A 12,762-nucleotide genomic window follows, 5' to 3' on the forward strand; every position below is an offset into this window, starting at 1 on the left:
TAATATTTCAAACACCTCCTGACCTTTTCACTTGATTGTCTTCTTTTCTTTAGTTGAATGAAATCTGTTTCCACCCTTTCTGCCAGCTCTAGTTTCCTCTTGTTTCTTTTAAAAGCAGCTAAACTGAATCCTATAAAAGAAACATTAAAAATAACATTTGAAAAATATTAGGGCAGTGGGGTAGACAAGGTATCCTGAAGAGCCTCCTCAGGACAAAATCCTTAAGAATGTTGGATAAAGGGTTTTATAAGTCTTTTCAAGGTACACTGAGGTGAGAGGAGAATAAAAAAAATAATAACCTAAGATTAAAAATTAAGGAAAAGGTCAAATCCAGAGAGAGAAGTGCGTTCTGAAGGTAGATGCTCTCCAGCAGTGTCTGCTAATGCATGCCACAGCCAACTCTGATTTTGAAGGGCTCTGTGTATAAGAGACAAAAGACACTGGGACAGTGCAGCAGGAGAAACCATATCACAGATCATCCACATGAGAAGCGGGAACCCAAAGGGCGATACACCTGATGAAAGGAAAAACTAGAAAACACAACAATACACAAAGAATTAGGAAACTGGTAAGTTGACTTGGCTATAACCATAAGCAGACGTGGCTATAAATATGAGAAGATATGGAAAATAAAAATCAGCCAAACATTAGAAAGTGTAATCCAACCTGCGAAGACTTCATATACTGGAATAATCAGTCATACACAGAGTATAAAATATGTTTATGCTCATAGACATAAGAAGATATTGAATGTATAATTAAGGAAAAATAGATGATAAAATGTCCAGACAGACTTGAAGAAGAACCAAACAGAACTTCTTAAAAAAATAATAATTGGAATTTTAAAATTTAACATACAGATTTAAACAATTAGATTCACCTGATGAGAGAATTACAAACTAGAATATAACATTGGAAAGAATACAAAGTTTTCTGATAATAGCAGACTAAATTATTAAGAGAATTTCTCCCACCAAATATTATCAAAAATACTGGACGAAACATGAAAATTACCACCTTAAAGCATTAAAACAAAAACTTATTAAAAATATCAAGCTTTTCTGGGGATAAACTAAGGGCTAAAGCTATTATTATTGCACTGTGAACATTGGACAAAACTAGCGCAGCTGAATTTGATTCCACAACATGAAGGACAGCTATAAGCCCAATCCAGAAGAAGGATCCCCCACAGGAAGGCTAGGCTAGAACCAAGCAAACCCACCCCTACCCTCTAACCCAAGAGCAAGTACATTTAGGCAAAATGGTTCTCCTCAATGTGCTGAAATACCTGCTCACCCAGAACACCATATCCAATAAAATTCACTTTCAAAAATTAAAGTGAAATAAAAATAGCTTCAGGTGAACAAGAATGAACAAATTCATCACTGGCCAGACCCTATACTAATGAAAATACTAAAGGGTGTGCTTCAGTAACAAACAAAATAATACAAAGTGAAAGCTCAAAGACAAAAAGAAAGGCAAGGAGAGGGGTGGGGGATTACATGCAAAGGAAAGGGTATATGTGCAGGTAAATATAAATGAAAATTGACTAATAAAAAATGATTACAGTTTCATTGTACTTTTAAGTACATATTAATTGATGTAAATTAATCATAACAGTGGAAAAATAACAAAGATCCTCTAACATATCACTCTTAAGATTAAACAAGAGAATGTTAAATAAGGAAAAACAAATGTTAGGAAAATTAGGTAGAAAAAGAACCAGAGCTGCCATCAAAACAAAGTCTAAGAACAATACTGTAATAATGGATACCCCCCCTCCAAAAAAAAAAAGGGTAATGGAACTGACCAATAAGTTTACAAACACACTCATGAATATTCTAAGAGAATTTGTGAATGACACTGATATTTCATACCAGTTGGAAATCTACATGTTATTCAGTAAACTTTCTTGGCGCAATATGTTACCTATTTGGGGGAAATAGTACAAATAAATTCCTACCTCACACTACACACAAAACTGAAATCATATAATAACAACTTAAACATATAAAATCTAAACAAAGAAGTCCAAACAGATTAAACCATCACACATGAGACATAAATATCAGTCTTTTTATATCAGTCTTTTTGAGAAAGACTTTAATTTTATTGTTTTTAACTTTGGAGTATTTTACATTGAATGTGATCAAAGCCAGAATCCATCAAAAAGATGGTTCATTGATGGGCTTCCGGTTCAAGATGGCGGAGAAGAAGAACAAACACATATCTCCCCCTCAAAGAGCACCAAAATTTCAACTAGCTGTTGAACAACAGGAGGATGCTGGAACCCACTGAAAAAGATGCCCCAAATCAAAAGACAAAGAAGAAGCCACAGAGAGATGGCTGCAATCAAGATAAAATCAAATCCCATACCCGCTGGGTGGGTGATCCATAGACTGGAGAACAATAGTACCAAAGAAGTTGTCGCACTAAGGTGAAGGTTCTGAACCCCACACCAGGCTTCCTAGCCTGGGGATCCAACAAAGGGACTGAAACTCCCAAAGGAATCTGACCTTGAGGGCCAGCAGGGTTTTGATTATAGGCCTTCCAGAGGACTGACAGAAACAGAGATTTCAGTCTTGGGGGGCACAAACAAATTTTGCATGTACTGAGACCAAGAGGACAGGAGCAGTAATCCCAAAGGAGACTGAACAAAACTGCTCGTAGTGTTGGAGGGCCTCCTGTGGAGGTGTGGGTTGGCAAGGGCTCACCACAGGGATAGAGGTACTGGAAAGAACCCCTGGGCATAAACTGTCTTGGACTTTACCATTCACTTCAGTTCAATCGCTCAGTCATCTTGGCGATCCCATGAATAACAGCATGCCAGGCATCCCTGTCCATCACTAACTCCTAGAGTTCACTAAAACTCATGTCCATCAAGTCGGTGATGCCATCCAGCCATCTCATCCTCTGTCGTCCCCTTCTCCTCCTGCCCTCATCCCTCCCAGCATCAGGGTCTTTTCCAATAAATCACCTCTTCGCATGAGGTGGCCAAAGTATTGGAGTTTCAGCTTTAGCATCAGTCTTTCCAAAGAACACCCAGGACTGATCTCCTTTAGAATGGACTGGTTGGATCTCCTTGCAGTCCAAGGGACTCTCAAGAGTCTTCTCCAACACCACAGTTCAAAAGCATCAATTCTTCGGCGCTCAGCTTTCTTCACAGTCCAACTCTCACATCCATACATGACCACTGGAAAAACCATAGCCTTGACTAGACGGACCTTTGTTGGCAAAGTAATGACTCTACCTTTTAATATGCTATCTAGGTTGGTCATAACTTTCCTTCCAAGTAAACGTCTTTTAATTTAACGGCTGCAATCACCATCTGCAGTGATTTTGGAGTCCCAAAAAATAAAGTCAGTCATAGTTTCCACTGTTTCCCCATCTATTTCCCATGAGGTGATGGGACCGGATGCCATGACCTTCGTTTTCTGAATGTTCAGCTTTAAGCCAACTTTTTCACTCTCCTCTTTCACTTTCATCAAGAGGCTCTTTAGTTCTTCACTTTCTGCCATAAGGGTGGTGTCATCTGCATATCTGAGGTTATTGATATTTCTCCTGGCAATCTTGATTCTAGCTTGTGCTTCTTCCATTCTTCCAGCATTTCTCATGATGTACTCTGCATAGAAGTTAAATAAGCAGGGTGACAAGATACAGCCTTGATGTACTGCTTTTCTATTTGGGAACCAGTCTGTTGTTCCATGTCCAGTTCTAACCGTTGCTTCCTAACCTTCATACAGGTTTCTCAAGAGGCAGGTCAGGCAGTCTGGTATTCCCAGAAATTCTTTCAGAATTTTCCACAGTTTATTGTGATCCACACAGTCAAAGGCTTTGGCATAGTCAATAAAGCACAAATAGATGTTTTTCTGGAATTCTCTTGCTTTTTCCATGATCCAGTGGATGTTGGCAATTTGATCTCTAGTTCCTCTTCCTTTTCTAAAATCAGCTTGAACATCTGGAAGTTCACGGTTCACATACTGCTGAAGCCTGGCTTGGAGAATTTTAAGCATTACTTTACTAGTGTGTGAGATGAGTGCAATTGTGCGGTAGTTTGAGCATTCTTTGGCATTGCCTTTCTTTGGGATCGGAATGAAAACTGACCTTTTCCAGTCCTGTGGCCACTGCTGAGTTTTCCAAATTTGCTAACATATTGAATGTAGCACTTTCACAGCATCATCTTTTAGATCTGAAATAGCTGAACTGGAATTCCGTCACCTCCACTAGCTTTGTTTGTAGTGATGCTTCGTAAGACCCACTTGACTTCACTTTCCAAGATCTGGCTCTAGGTGAGTGATCACACCATCGTGATTATCTCTGTTGAAGCTCTTTTTTGTACAGTTCTTCTGTGTATTCTTGCCACCTCTTCTTAATATCTTCTGCTTCTGTTAGGTCCATACCATTTCTGTCCTTTATCAAGCCCATCTTTGCATGAAATGTTCCCTTGGTACCTCTAATTTTCTTGAAGAGATCTCTAGTCTTTCCCATTCTGTTCTTTGCCTCTATTTCTTTGCATTGATCGCTGAGGAAGGTTTCTTATCTCTCCTTGCTATTCTTTGGAACTCTGCATTCAGATGATTATATTTTTCCTTTTCTCCTTTGCTTTTCGCTTCTCTTCTTTTCACAGCTATTTGTGAGGCGTCCCCAGACAGCCACTTTGCTTTTTGGCATTTCTTGTCCATGGGGATGGTCTTGATCCCTGTCTCCTGTACAATGTCACGAACCTCATTCCATAGTTCATCAGGCACTCTATCTATCAGATCTAGACCCTTAAAATCTATTTCTCACTTCCACTGTATAATCATAAGGGATTTGATTTAGGTCATTCCTGAATGGTCTAGCGGTTTTCCCTACTTTCTTCAATTTAAGCCTGAATTTGGCAATAAGGAGTTCATGATCTGAGCCACAGTCAGCTCCCAATCTTGTTTTTGCTGACTGTAGAGAGCTTCTCCATCTTTGGCTTCAAAGAATATAATCAATCTGATTTCAGTGCTGACCATCTGGTGATGTCCATGTGTAGAGTCTTCTCTTGTGTTGTTGGAAGAGGATGTTTGCTATGACCAGTGCATTCTCTTGGCAAAACTCTATTAGCCTTTACCCTACTTCATTCCGCATTCCAAGGCCAAATTTGTCTGTTACTCCAGGTGTTTCTTGACTTCTACTTTTGCATTCCAGTCCTCTATAAGGAAAAGGACATCTTTTATGGGTGTTAGTTCTAAAAGGTCTTGTAGGTCTTCATAGAACTATTCAACTTCAGCTTCTTCAGCATTACTGGTTGGGGCATAGACTTGGATTACTGTGATATTGAATGGTTTGGCTTGGAAACAAACAGAGATCATTCTGTCGTTTTTGAGACTGCATCCAAGTACTGCATTTTGGACTCTTTTGTTGACCATGATGGCTACTCCATTTCCTCTAAGGGATTCCTGCCCGCACTAGTAGATATAATGGTCATCTGAGTTCAATTCACCCATTCCAGTCCATTTTAGTTTGCTGATTCCTAGAATGTCGACATTCACTCTTGCCATCTCCTGTTTGACCACTTACAACTTGCCTTGATTCATGGACCTGACATTCCAGGTTCCTATGCAATATTGCTCTTTACAGCATCAGACCTCGCTTCTATCACCAGTCACATCCACAACTGGGTACTATTTTTGCTTTCGCTCCATCCCTTCATTCTTTCTGGAGTTATTTCTCCACTGATCTCCAGCAGCATATTGGGCACCTACTGACCTGGGGAGTTCCTCTTTCAGTATCCTATCATTTTGCCTTTTCATACCCGCAGACCCCAGGGCTATGTCACCTCAGGTCAAACAACTACCAGGGAGGGAGAGTAACCCCACTAATCTACAGATAACTGGATTAAAGCTTTACTGAGCAAGGCCCTGCCCACCAGAACAAGACCCAGTTTTTCCCATCGCCAACCCCTCCCATCAAGGTTACACAAGCCTCTTAGCCTCAGCCATCAGAGGGCAGACAGAAGAAGCAAGAAGAAGCACAGTCTCACGAAACATATTACAGAAAGTTAACCATAATGAAAAAGTAGAATGTTATGTCCCAGATGAAGGGCAAGTTAAAATCCCAGAGAAATAACTAAATGAAGTAGAGACAGGCAACTTTCCAGAAAAATAATTCAGAATAATGATAGTGAAGATGATCCAGGATCTTGGAAACAGAATGGAGGCAAAGACAGAGAAGATGCAAGAAATCTTTACCAAAGACCAGAAAAGCTAAAAAAACAGAGATGAATAATACACTAGAAGGAATCAACAACAGAATAACTGAGGCAGATGAGTGGATAAATGACCTGGAGGACAAAATGGTGGAAATCACTGCTGCAGAACAAAATACAGAAAAAAGAATAAAAAGAAATGAAGACAGCCTAAGAAACCTCTGGGACAACATTATACACACAAACATTCGCATTATAGGGGTTCCAGAAGGAGAAGAGAAAAAGGACCTGAAAAAATACTTGAAGAGATACAGCTGAAAACTTCTCAAACATGGGAAAGGAAATAGTCAACCCAGTCGAAGAAGCTGTGAGTCCCAGGAAGGGTAAATCCAAGAAGGAACACATCAAGACACACAGTAATCAAACTGACAAAAATTGAAGACAGAGATAAAATATTAAAAGCAACAAGGGAAAAACAACAAATAACATACAATGGAATTCCCATCAGGCTATCAGCTGGTTTCTCAACAGAAACTCTACAAGCCAGAAGGGAATGGCATGACATATTTAAAGTGATAAAAGGGAAGAACCTACAACCAAGAACATTCTACCCAGCAAGACTCTGCTTCAGATTTGATGGAGACATCAAAAGCTTTCCAGATAAGCACAAGTTAAGAGTAATTCAGTACCACCAAACCAGCTTTACAACATATGCTAAAGGAACTAGAGAAGTTCCTGCCTAGAGAAGGCAGGAAACACAAAAGAAGGAAAAGACCTACAGAAAGTAAACCCAAATCAATTAAGAGAATGGTAATAGGATCATACATATCAATCATTACCTTAAATGTAAATGGATTAAATGCACCAACCAAAAGACACAGACTGACCGAGTGTATGAAAACATGTGCAAGTATGCACTTCCACTTACCACATTACTCTGCTCGGCCACTCCCCCAAACTGTATGTAATTATTTTATATCATTAAGTTAATCATGTTGCCATTACAGCTTGCAACTGCAATTATCTTTCATTTTTTGTCTGGCTATTGATTGTGAAAACTGATAAACATCTTCTACTATTTTAATTATGTAACTATTACTCACAATACCACTCATGAATACCATTGTATTAATCATGACTGGTCAACAGAAAAATAATAGAACTCTATATCACCAGAACTAGGATTAATAGAAAAACCTGTAATCACTTTTTAAAATCCAGATGCATATCAGAATTATCTTGAAATTTTTTGAAAAATACAAATGCTCAGGTTTTGCTTTTTCCTCCAGAGGTCCAGATGTTTCTAACGAGCAGTCATGCTTAAAAACAACTGGAGTATATGATGATCTTTCACTTTTATCTAGTTTGTTTCATTTCTTTCTATTTTATATTCAGTGTTCTCATTTTATTTAGTTTATGTTCTCTAATTTCTCCATCTTTTTTTAATGTTCTTTTTCAAGCCTCTATCTAGTAGAAAAACTTTCGTATACATATATATAAATATGTATAATATATGTTTTTTTAAAACTAATGAATTTTTGCCTAACTAAAAAATCATGACATTTTGATTCTACTTGTTTGACTTAGTATGACTAGAATGCTAGATTTCTAATTAAAAAATAGATATGAAACTTTGTGACCCCAATTCTCAAGGCCAAAATACTGGATTGCGTAGGCTTTCCCTTCTCCAGGAGATCTTCCCAACTCAGGGATCAAACCCAGGTCTCCTGAATTGCAGGCAGATTCTTTACCAGCTGAGCCACAACGGAAGTCCAAGAATTCAGGAGTGGGTAGCCTATTCCTTTTCCAGTGGATCTTCCTGACCGAGGAATTGAACCAGGGTCTCCTGCATTGCAGGCGGATTCTTTACCAACTGAGCTATCAGGGAAGCCAAATTAAAAAACAGATATGAAACAAACAACAAAGGTTTACTGTATAGCATAGGGAACTATAGTCAATACCTTGTAATAACTTATGGTGGAAAATAATTTCAAAAATAATATATGTGTATTTGTATAAATGAATCACTTTGCTGTGTACCTGAAACATTGTAAGTCAACTATACTTCAATAAATATATATATTTAAAACATTTTTAAAAGATGGTTCATTGATAAAAACCACATAAAATTTTAAATGTCTTAAGGCAAAAGATATCATATGCAAAAGTAAATGATAAATGATATTTTAAAAAACTTAAGGTATATGCAAATAGTTATGAGATAAGATTAATACCCCTAAATCAGAATGGTCTAATATAAAATTAATAAGTTCGAGATAGAATTAAGATGGCAGAGTAGGAAGTACCAGGAATCTGTCCCCACACCGAGACAACAACTGGCCTGCTAGAATCTGTCTAATGTAAGTATTATGGAACTCTGGAGTCTATTAAAGAGGAAGGTTTCCAGGGGAAGGCGTGGATATAAACTGCGGTTAATTTGGGTGAATTTCAGCTTATAGCCTCTACCAACTCCCCACTCCCAACCCTGTGGCAGGCAGCCAGACACACTTTCCTACAGCAGCTTTCACATAGTTTGTGGGAGCCAGGTGAGCATTAGAGACCCTATCCTCCAAATACCAGAATCTATACTCTGATTGCCAGTTCTGGGCTGAGGTACAGACTCAGAGACAGACAGCCATTGTTGCAGTGCCTCTCCCTCCAGCTGAAGTGACCTCCAGGGAATTTAAAAGGCTACTGCTTTTTCCTCTGCAGAGACAGACATTTAAGGAGATATACAAATGGCCAACAAGCACAGGAAAAGATATTCAACAGCATAATCATTAGGCAAATGCAAGTAAAAATCATGAGATACCATCTCATACCCATTAGGATGACTGTTAACAAAACAAACAAACGCAGAAAATAAAAAGGGTTGATGAGGCTGTTAAGGGCTTCCCAGGTGGTGCTAGCGGTAAAGAACCCGCCTGCCAATTCAGGAGACTTAACAGAGACACGGGTTCAACCCCTGAGTTGGAAAGATCTCCTGGAGAAGGGTATGGCAACCCACTTCAGTATTCTGGCCTGAAGAATCCCATGGACAGAGGAGCCTGGCAGGCTGCAGGGGGTCACAAAGAGTTGAACACAACTAGTGACTTAGCCCTGACGAGGCTGTGGAGAAACTGGAACCCTTGTACGCTATTACTGAGAATTTTAAATGGCGGAACTGCAGTGAAAAAGAGTACAATGGTTCTTTGAAAAGCTAAAAACAGAATTACCAAATAACCTGGCAATTTCACTTTTGGGTACCCAAAAGAATCAAAAGCAGGTATTTATATACCTCTGTTCACAGCAGCAATTATGCATAATAGCCAAACACCGGAAGCAACCCAAGTTGTTTCAACCCATTCAGTGTATAAATGGATATACTAAATGTAGTGTATACATAAAACGGAATATTATTCAGCCTTAAAAAGAAATTCTGACATGTGCTACAACATGGCTGAACCTTGAGGACATGATGTAAGTGAAATAGTCCTGTCACACGACGGAAAATGTATAATTCCACTTATAAAAGGTACCTAGAGTAGTCAAATTCATAGGGACAGAACTCAGAAAGTTGGGTGCCAAGGGCCAGGGGGAAGGACATGAGGGAGGAGTTAGCATTTAATGAAAACAGAGTTTCAGTTTTTTAGATGAAAAGCATTTTGTAGACAGATGGTAGTCACAGTTGTACAGTGTAAATATAATTAAAGCCACTGAAATGTACCATTAAAAATGTTTAAGATGGTAAATTTTACATTGTGTATTTTACCAAAATTTAAAAAAAGATTTACAAAAAAATGTACATGAATTTTTATTTATAACAGCATTATTTATAATAGCCCCGAACTGGAAACACCCAAATGCCTTTCAGTAGATAAAGGATTAAACAAACAGTGGTACATCCTCTGTTTAGCAATTAAGATGGTACAAGCTATTGATAAGCACAATCATCTGGATGAATTGCAAGAAAATTATACTAAGTGATAAAAAAGCCAGTTCCCAAAAGCTCATATCCTGTAGGACACCATTTATATAATATTCTTGAAATGACAAAATTATACAAATGGAGAAAGATTAGTAACTGCCAGGTGTCAGTCAAGGAAAGGGATGAAGGTGGGAGGCAAGTGGGTGAGACTATAAAAGAGCAACATGCGCGATCCCTGTGGTGAGGAAAGTGCTGTGTATCTTGACTGTCAATATTTTGAATGTGATATTATACTATTAGTTTGGCAAGATGTTCCCATGGGAGGAAACTGGGCAAAGGGAACATGGAATTTCTCTGTATTATTTCTTAGGATTGCATGTTATTTATAAGTACTTCAAAATAAAAAATTTGAAACTGGCCATATTAACTAGCCATATGGAATTAAGTGTTGATATATCTATGCTAAAACTCTGCAACTATAGAATATGTTAACACATGCTATCTTCCAAAGTATCCTAAACAGAGGCAGAAAAACTATTGAAATATAAGAACACAGCCTAGCCACAGAAAAGAAGAAAACAGGATCCTTTGTGGCAGAATCATGCCCATAAACTGATAGAAGAGGAGGTCCTAATCTACTCTTTACTTAATTTAAAGATGCACCACAGGACCTATCAAAGCAAAACATAGCTTAAAATTAAGGAATAGATGGTAGCAACTTTGTAGCACAAACTAAGGTTGTCCTTTACCAAAGGAAAACAAAATCACATCCCTTTCAACTTCAACCTTAATGAACTTTCTAAAAGAATTCAAAAGAATGTACATATTCTATCCCAGACATTCTGAAAACTGAATGCACTGAAATTACCTCCAAAACTTTAGAAATGGCAGATGCCTGGGTCCCATCTAAAAGCTGCTGTTTTAATTGATTTTGAGTGCAGCCAGGCCTTCAGGATATTTCAAAGCTCCCCAGTGACTGATACACAGTCAGAGCTGAAAACCACTGCTCTAATGGATACACCTAACTCCAGATAAGATCAATCACTAAAAGCATCATATCAGTCAATGCTACAGAGCTAAGCCTAATCAATTCTAGTGAAATCACATCACCAAGATTATCTTCATATCCAGCATATGGTGAGGGTGATATTAAGAGTCAACATTTGAGTATTGCTATGGACCAGAAATTGGAGTAGAAATTCTTTACAATTTACTTTATTTCAAGGAATCACAACATCTCCATGAGAAAAGTTTCTAGGAGGTAACTTGCCCCTGATCATAAAGGCCTACAAAGTATGTGGTCATAGTATGAGCTACTATGTGGTCATCAAAGGTATCAACTGTAAAGAGCTAGATTCCTCAAAAGTACACAGTAAACCACTTAAGAATCTGGTGATAGCCAGCAAAACAGTAAATGCACGTCCTGTATGAGTCAGTAAGTCTACTTCCAACTATTTAGCACAATAAAACATATATATATATATATATATATATAAAGTGATGTGTATAAGAATATTCATGAAATCATCAATGTTAATGGCAAAAACTAGAAACAACCTGAATGCCTATCAATAAAGAAACTAAATAAATTGGCACAATGCTATTCAGCAGTTTAAACTTACTTCATCTCTCTATATACCAGCATGGACAGATTTCAAAATACTTCTTGCTGACTGACAAAAAGACATTTTTAAAAATCATATTATGCTACTACTTACCTAAAAACTAACTAAAGATTCTGCAGTATGATACCATTTATCTACTGATAAAAATACTACTACTAAACATTTCAACATTTCTGTTGGAACAGAGAAAAGCAAATCAAAGAGGTAACTGTGCTTATCAGACTGGGCTGCTGCTGCTGCTGCTGCTAAGTCACTTCAGTCGTGTCCGACTCTGTGCGACCCCATAGACGGCAGCCCACCAGGCTCCCCCGTCCCTGGGATTCTCCAGGCAAGAACACTGGAGTGGGTTGCCATTTCCTTCTCCAATGCATGAAAGTGAAAAGTGAAAGTGAAGTCACTCAGTTGTGTCCAACTCTTAGCGACCCCATGGACTGTAGCCCACCAGGGATTTTCCAGGCAAGTGTACTGGAGTGGGGTGCCATAGCCTTCTCCAATCAGACTGGGCAGGAGACTGCAAATGGGAATGGAAGTATAAAGGAAGACCAGGTTTGCAGAGAATACTCCGATATTTAAGAAAACAACATATTCCTATGCCATGCAATTAAAAAGTAATAATACAATGTTTAGATACATTTATTTATATTATTTTATTATTATAGGGCTTCCCTGATAGCCCAGTTGGTAAAGAAACCACCTGCAATGCAGGAGACCCCAGTTCGATTCCTGGGTCAGGAAGATCCCCTGGAGAAGGGAAAGGCTACCCACTCCAGTATTCTGGCCTAGAGAATTCCATGCACCATATAGTTCGTGGGGTAGCAAAGAGTCAGACATGACTGAGCGACTTTCACACATTTACAAAACAAATAGCCTATATCAGATTAACTCACAGATCAATTGTTATAAACTCTGGACAGAATTTTTAAATTAAAAAAAACACACACACCTATTTGAAGGGAAGCGATCAAAAGCTGACAAAAATAGGAGAGGATTCAATCACTGAAAGAAAAGAAACACACTGGGTGAGATCTAAATTCAAACAGCTTTCCCCATGAGGC

The 12,762-nt window shown here is 38.4% G+C and overlaps 1 protein-coding gene across 6 annotated transcripts in view; it reads right to left on the bottom strand.

Annotated features, from left to right (window-relative positions):
- The window catches only part of TASP1 (taspase 1), a 273,068-nt gene that overhangs the window by 178,288 nt on the left and 82,018 nt on the right, over positions 1 to 12,762 (bottom strand). For all 6 annotated transcript variants that reach the window (XR_006055806.1, XM_027976480.3, XM_042230423.1 and 3 more), the window contains one exon: positions 24 to 130. Coding sequence is in view for 5 of the 6 variants with exons in the window: in XM_027976480.3 (XP_027832281.1) it covers positions 24 to 130 (107 nt within the window). In the remaining variant the exon portion in view is untranslated. The remainder of the gene's footprint in view (positions 1 to 23; positions 131 to 12,762) is intronic.

This window comes from Ovis aries, chromosome 13 (assembly GCF_016772045.2).
Source record: "Ovis aries strain OAR_USU_Benz2616 breed Rambouillet chromosome 13, ARS-UI_Ramb_v3.0, whole genome shotgun sequence".
Taxonomy (NCBI): Eukaryota; Metazoa; Chordata; class Mammalia; order Artiodactyla; family Bovidae; genus Ovis; species Ovis aries.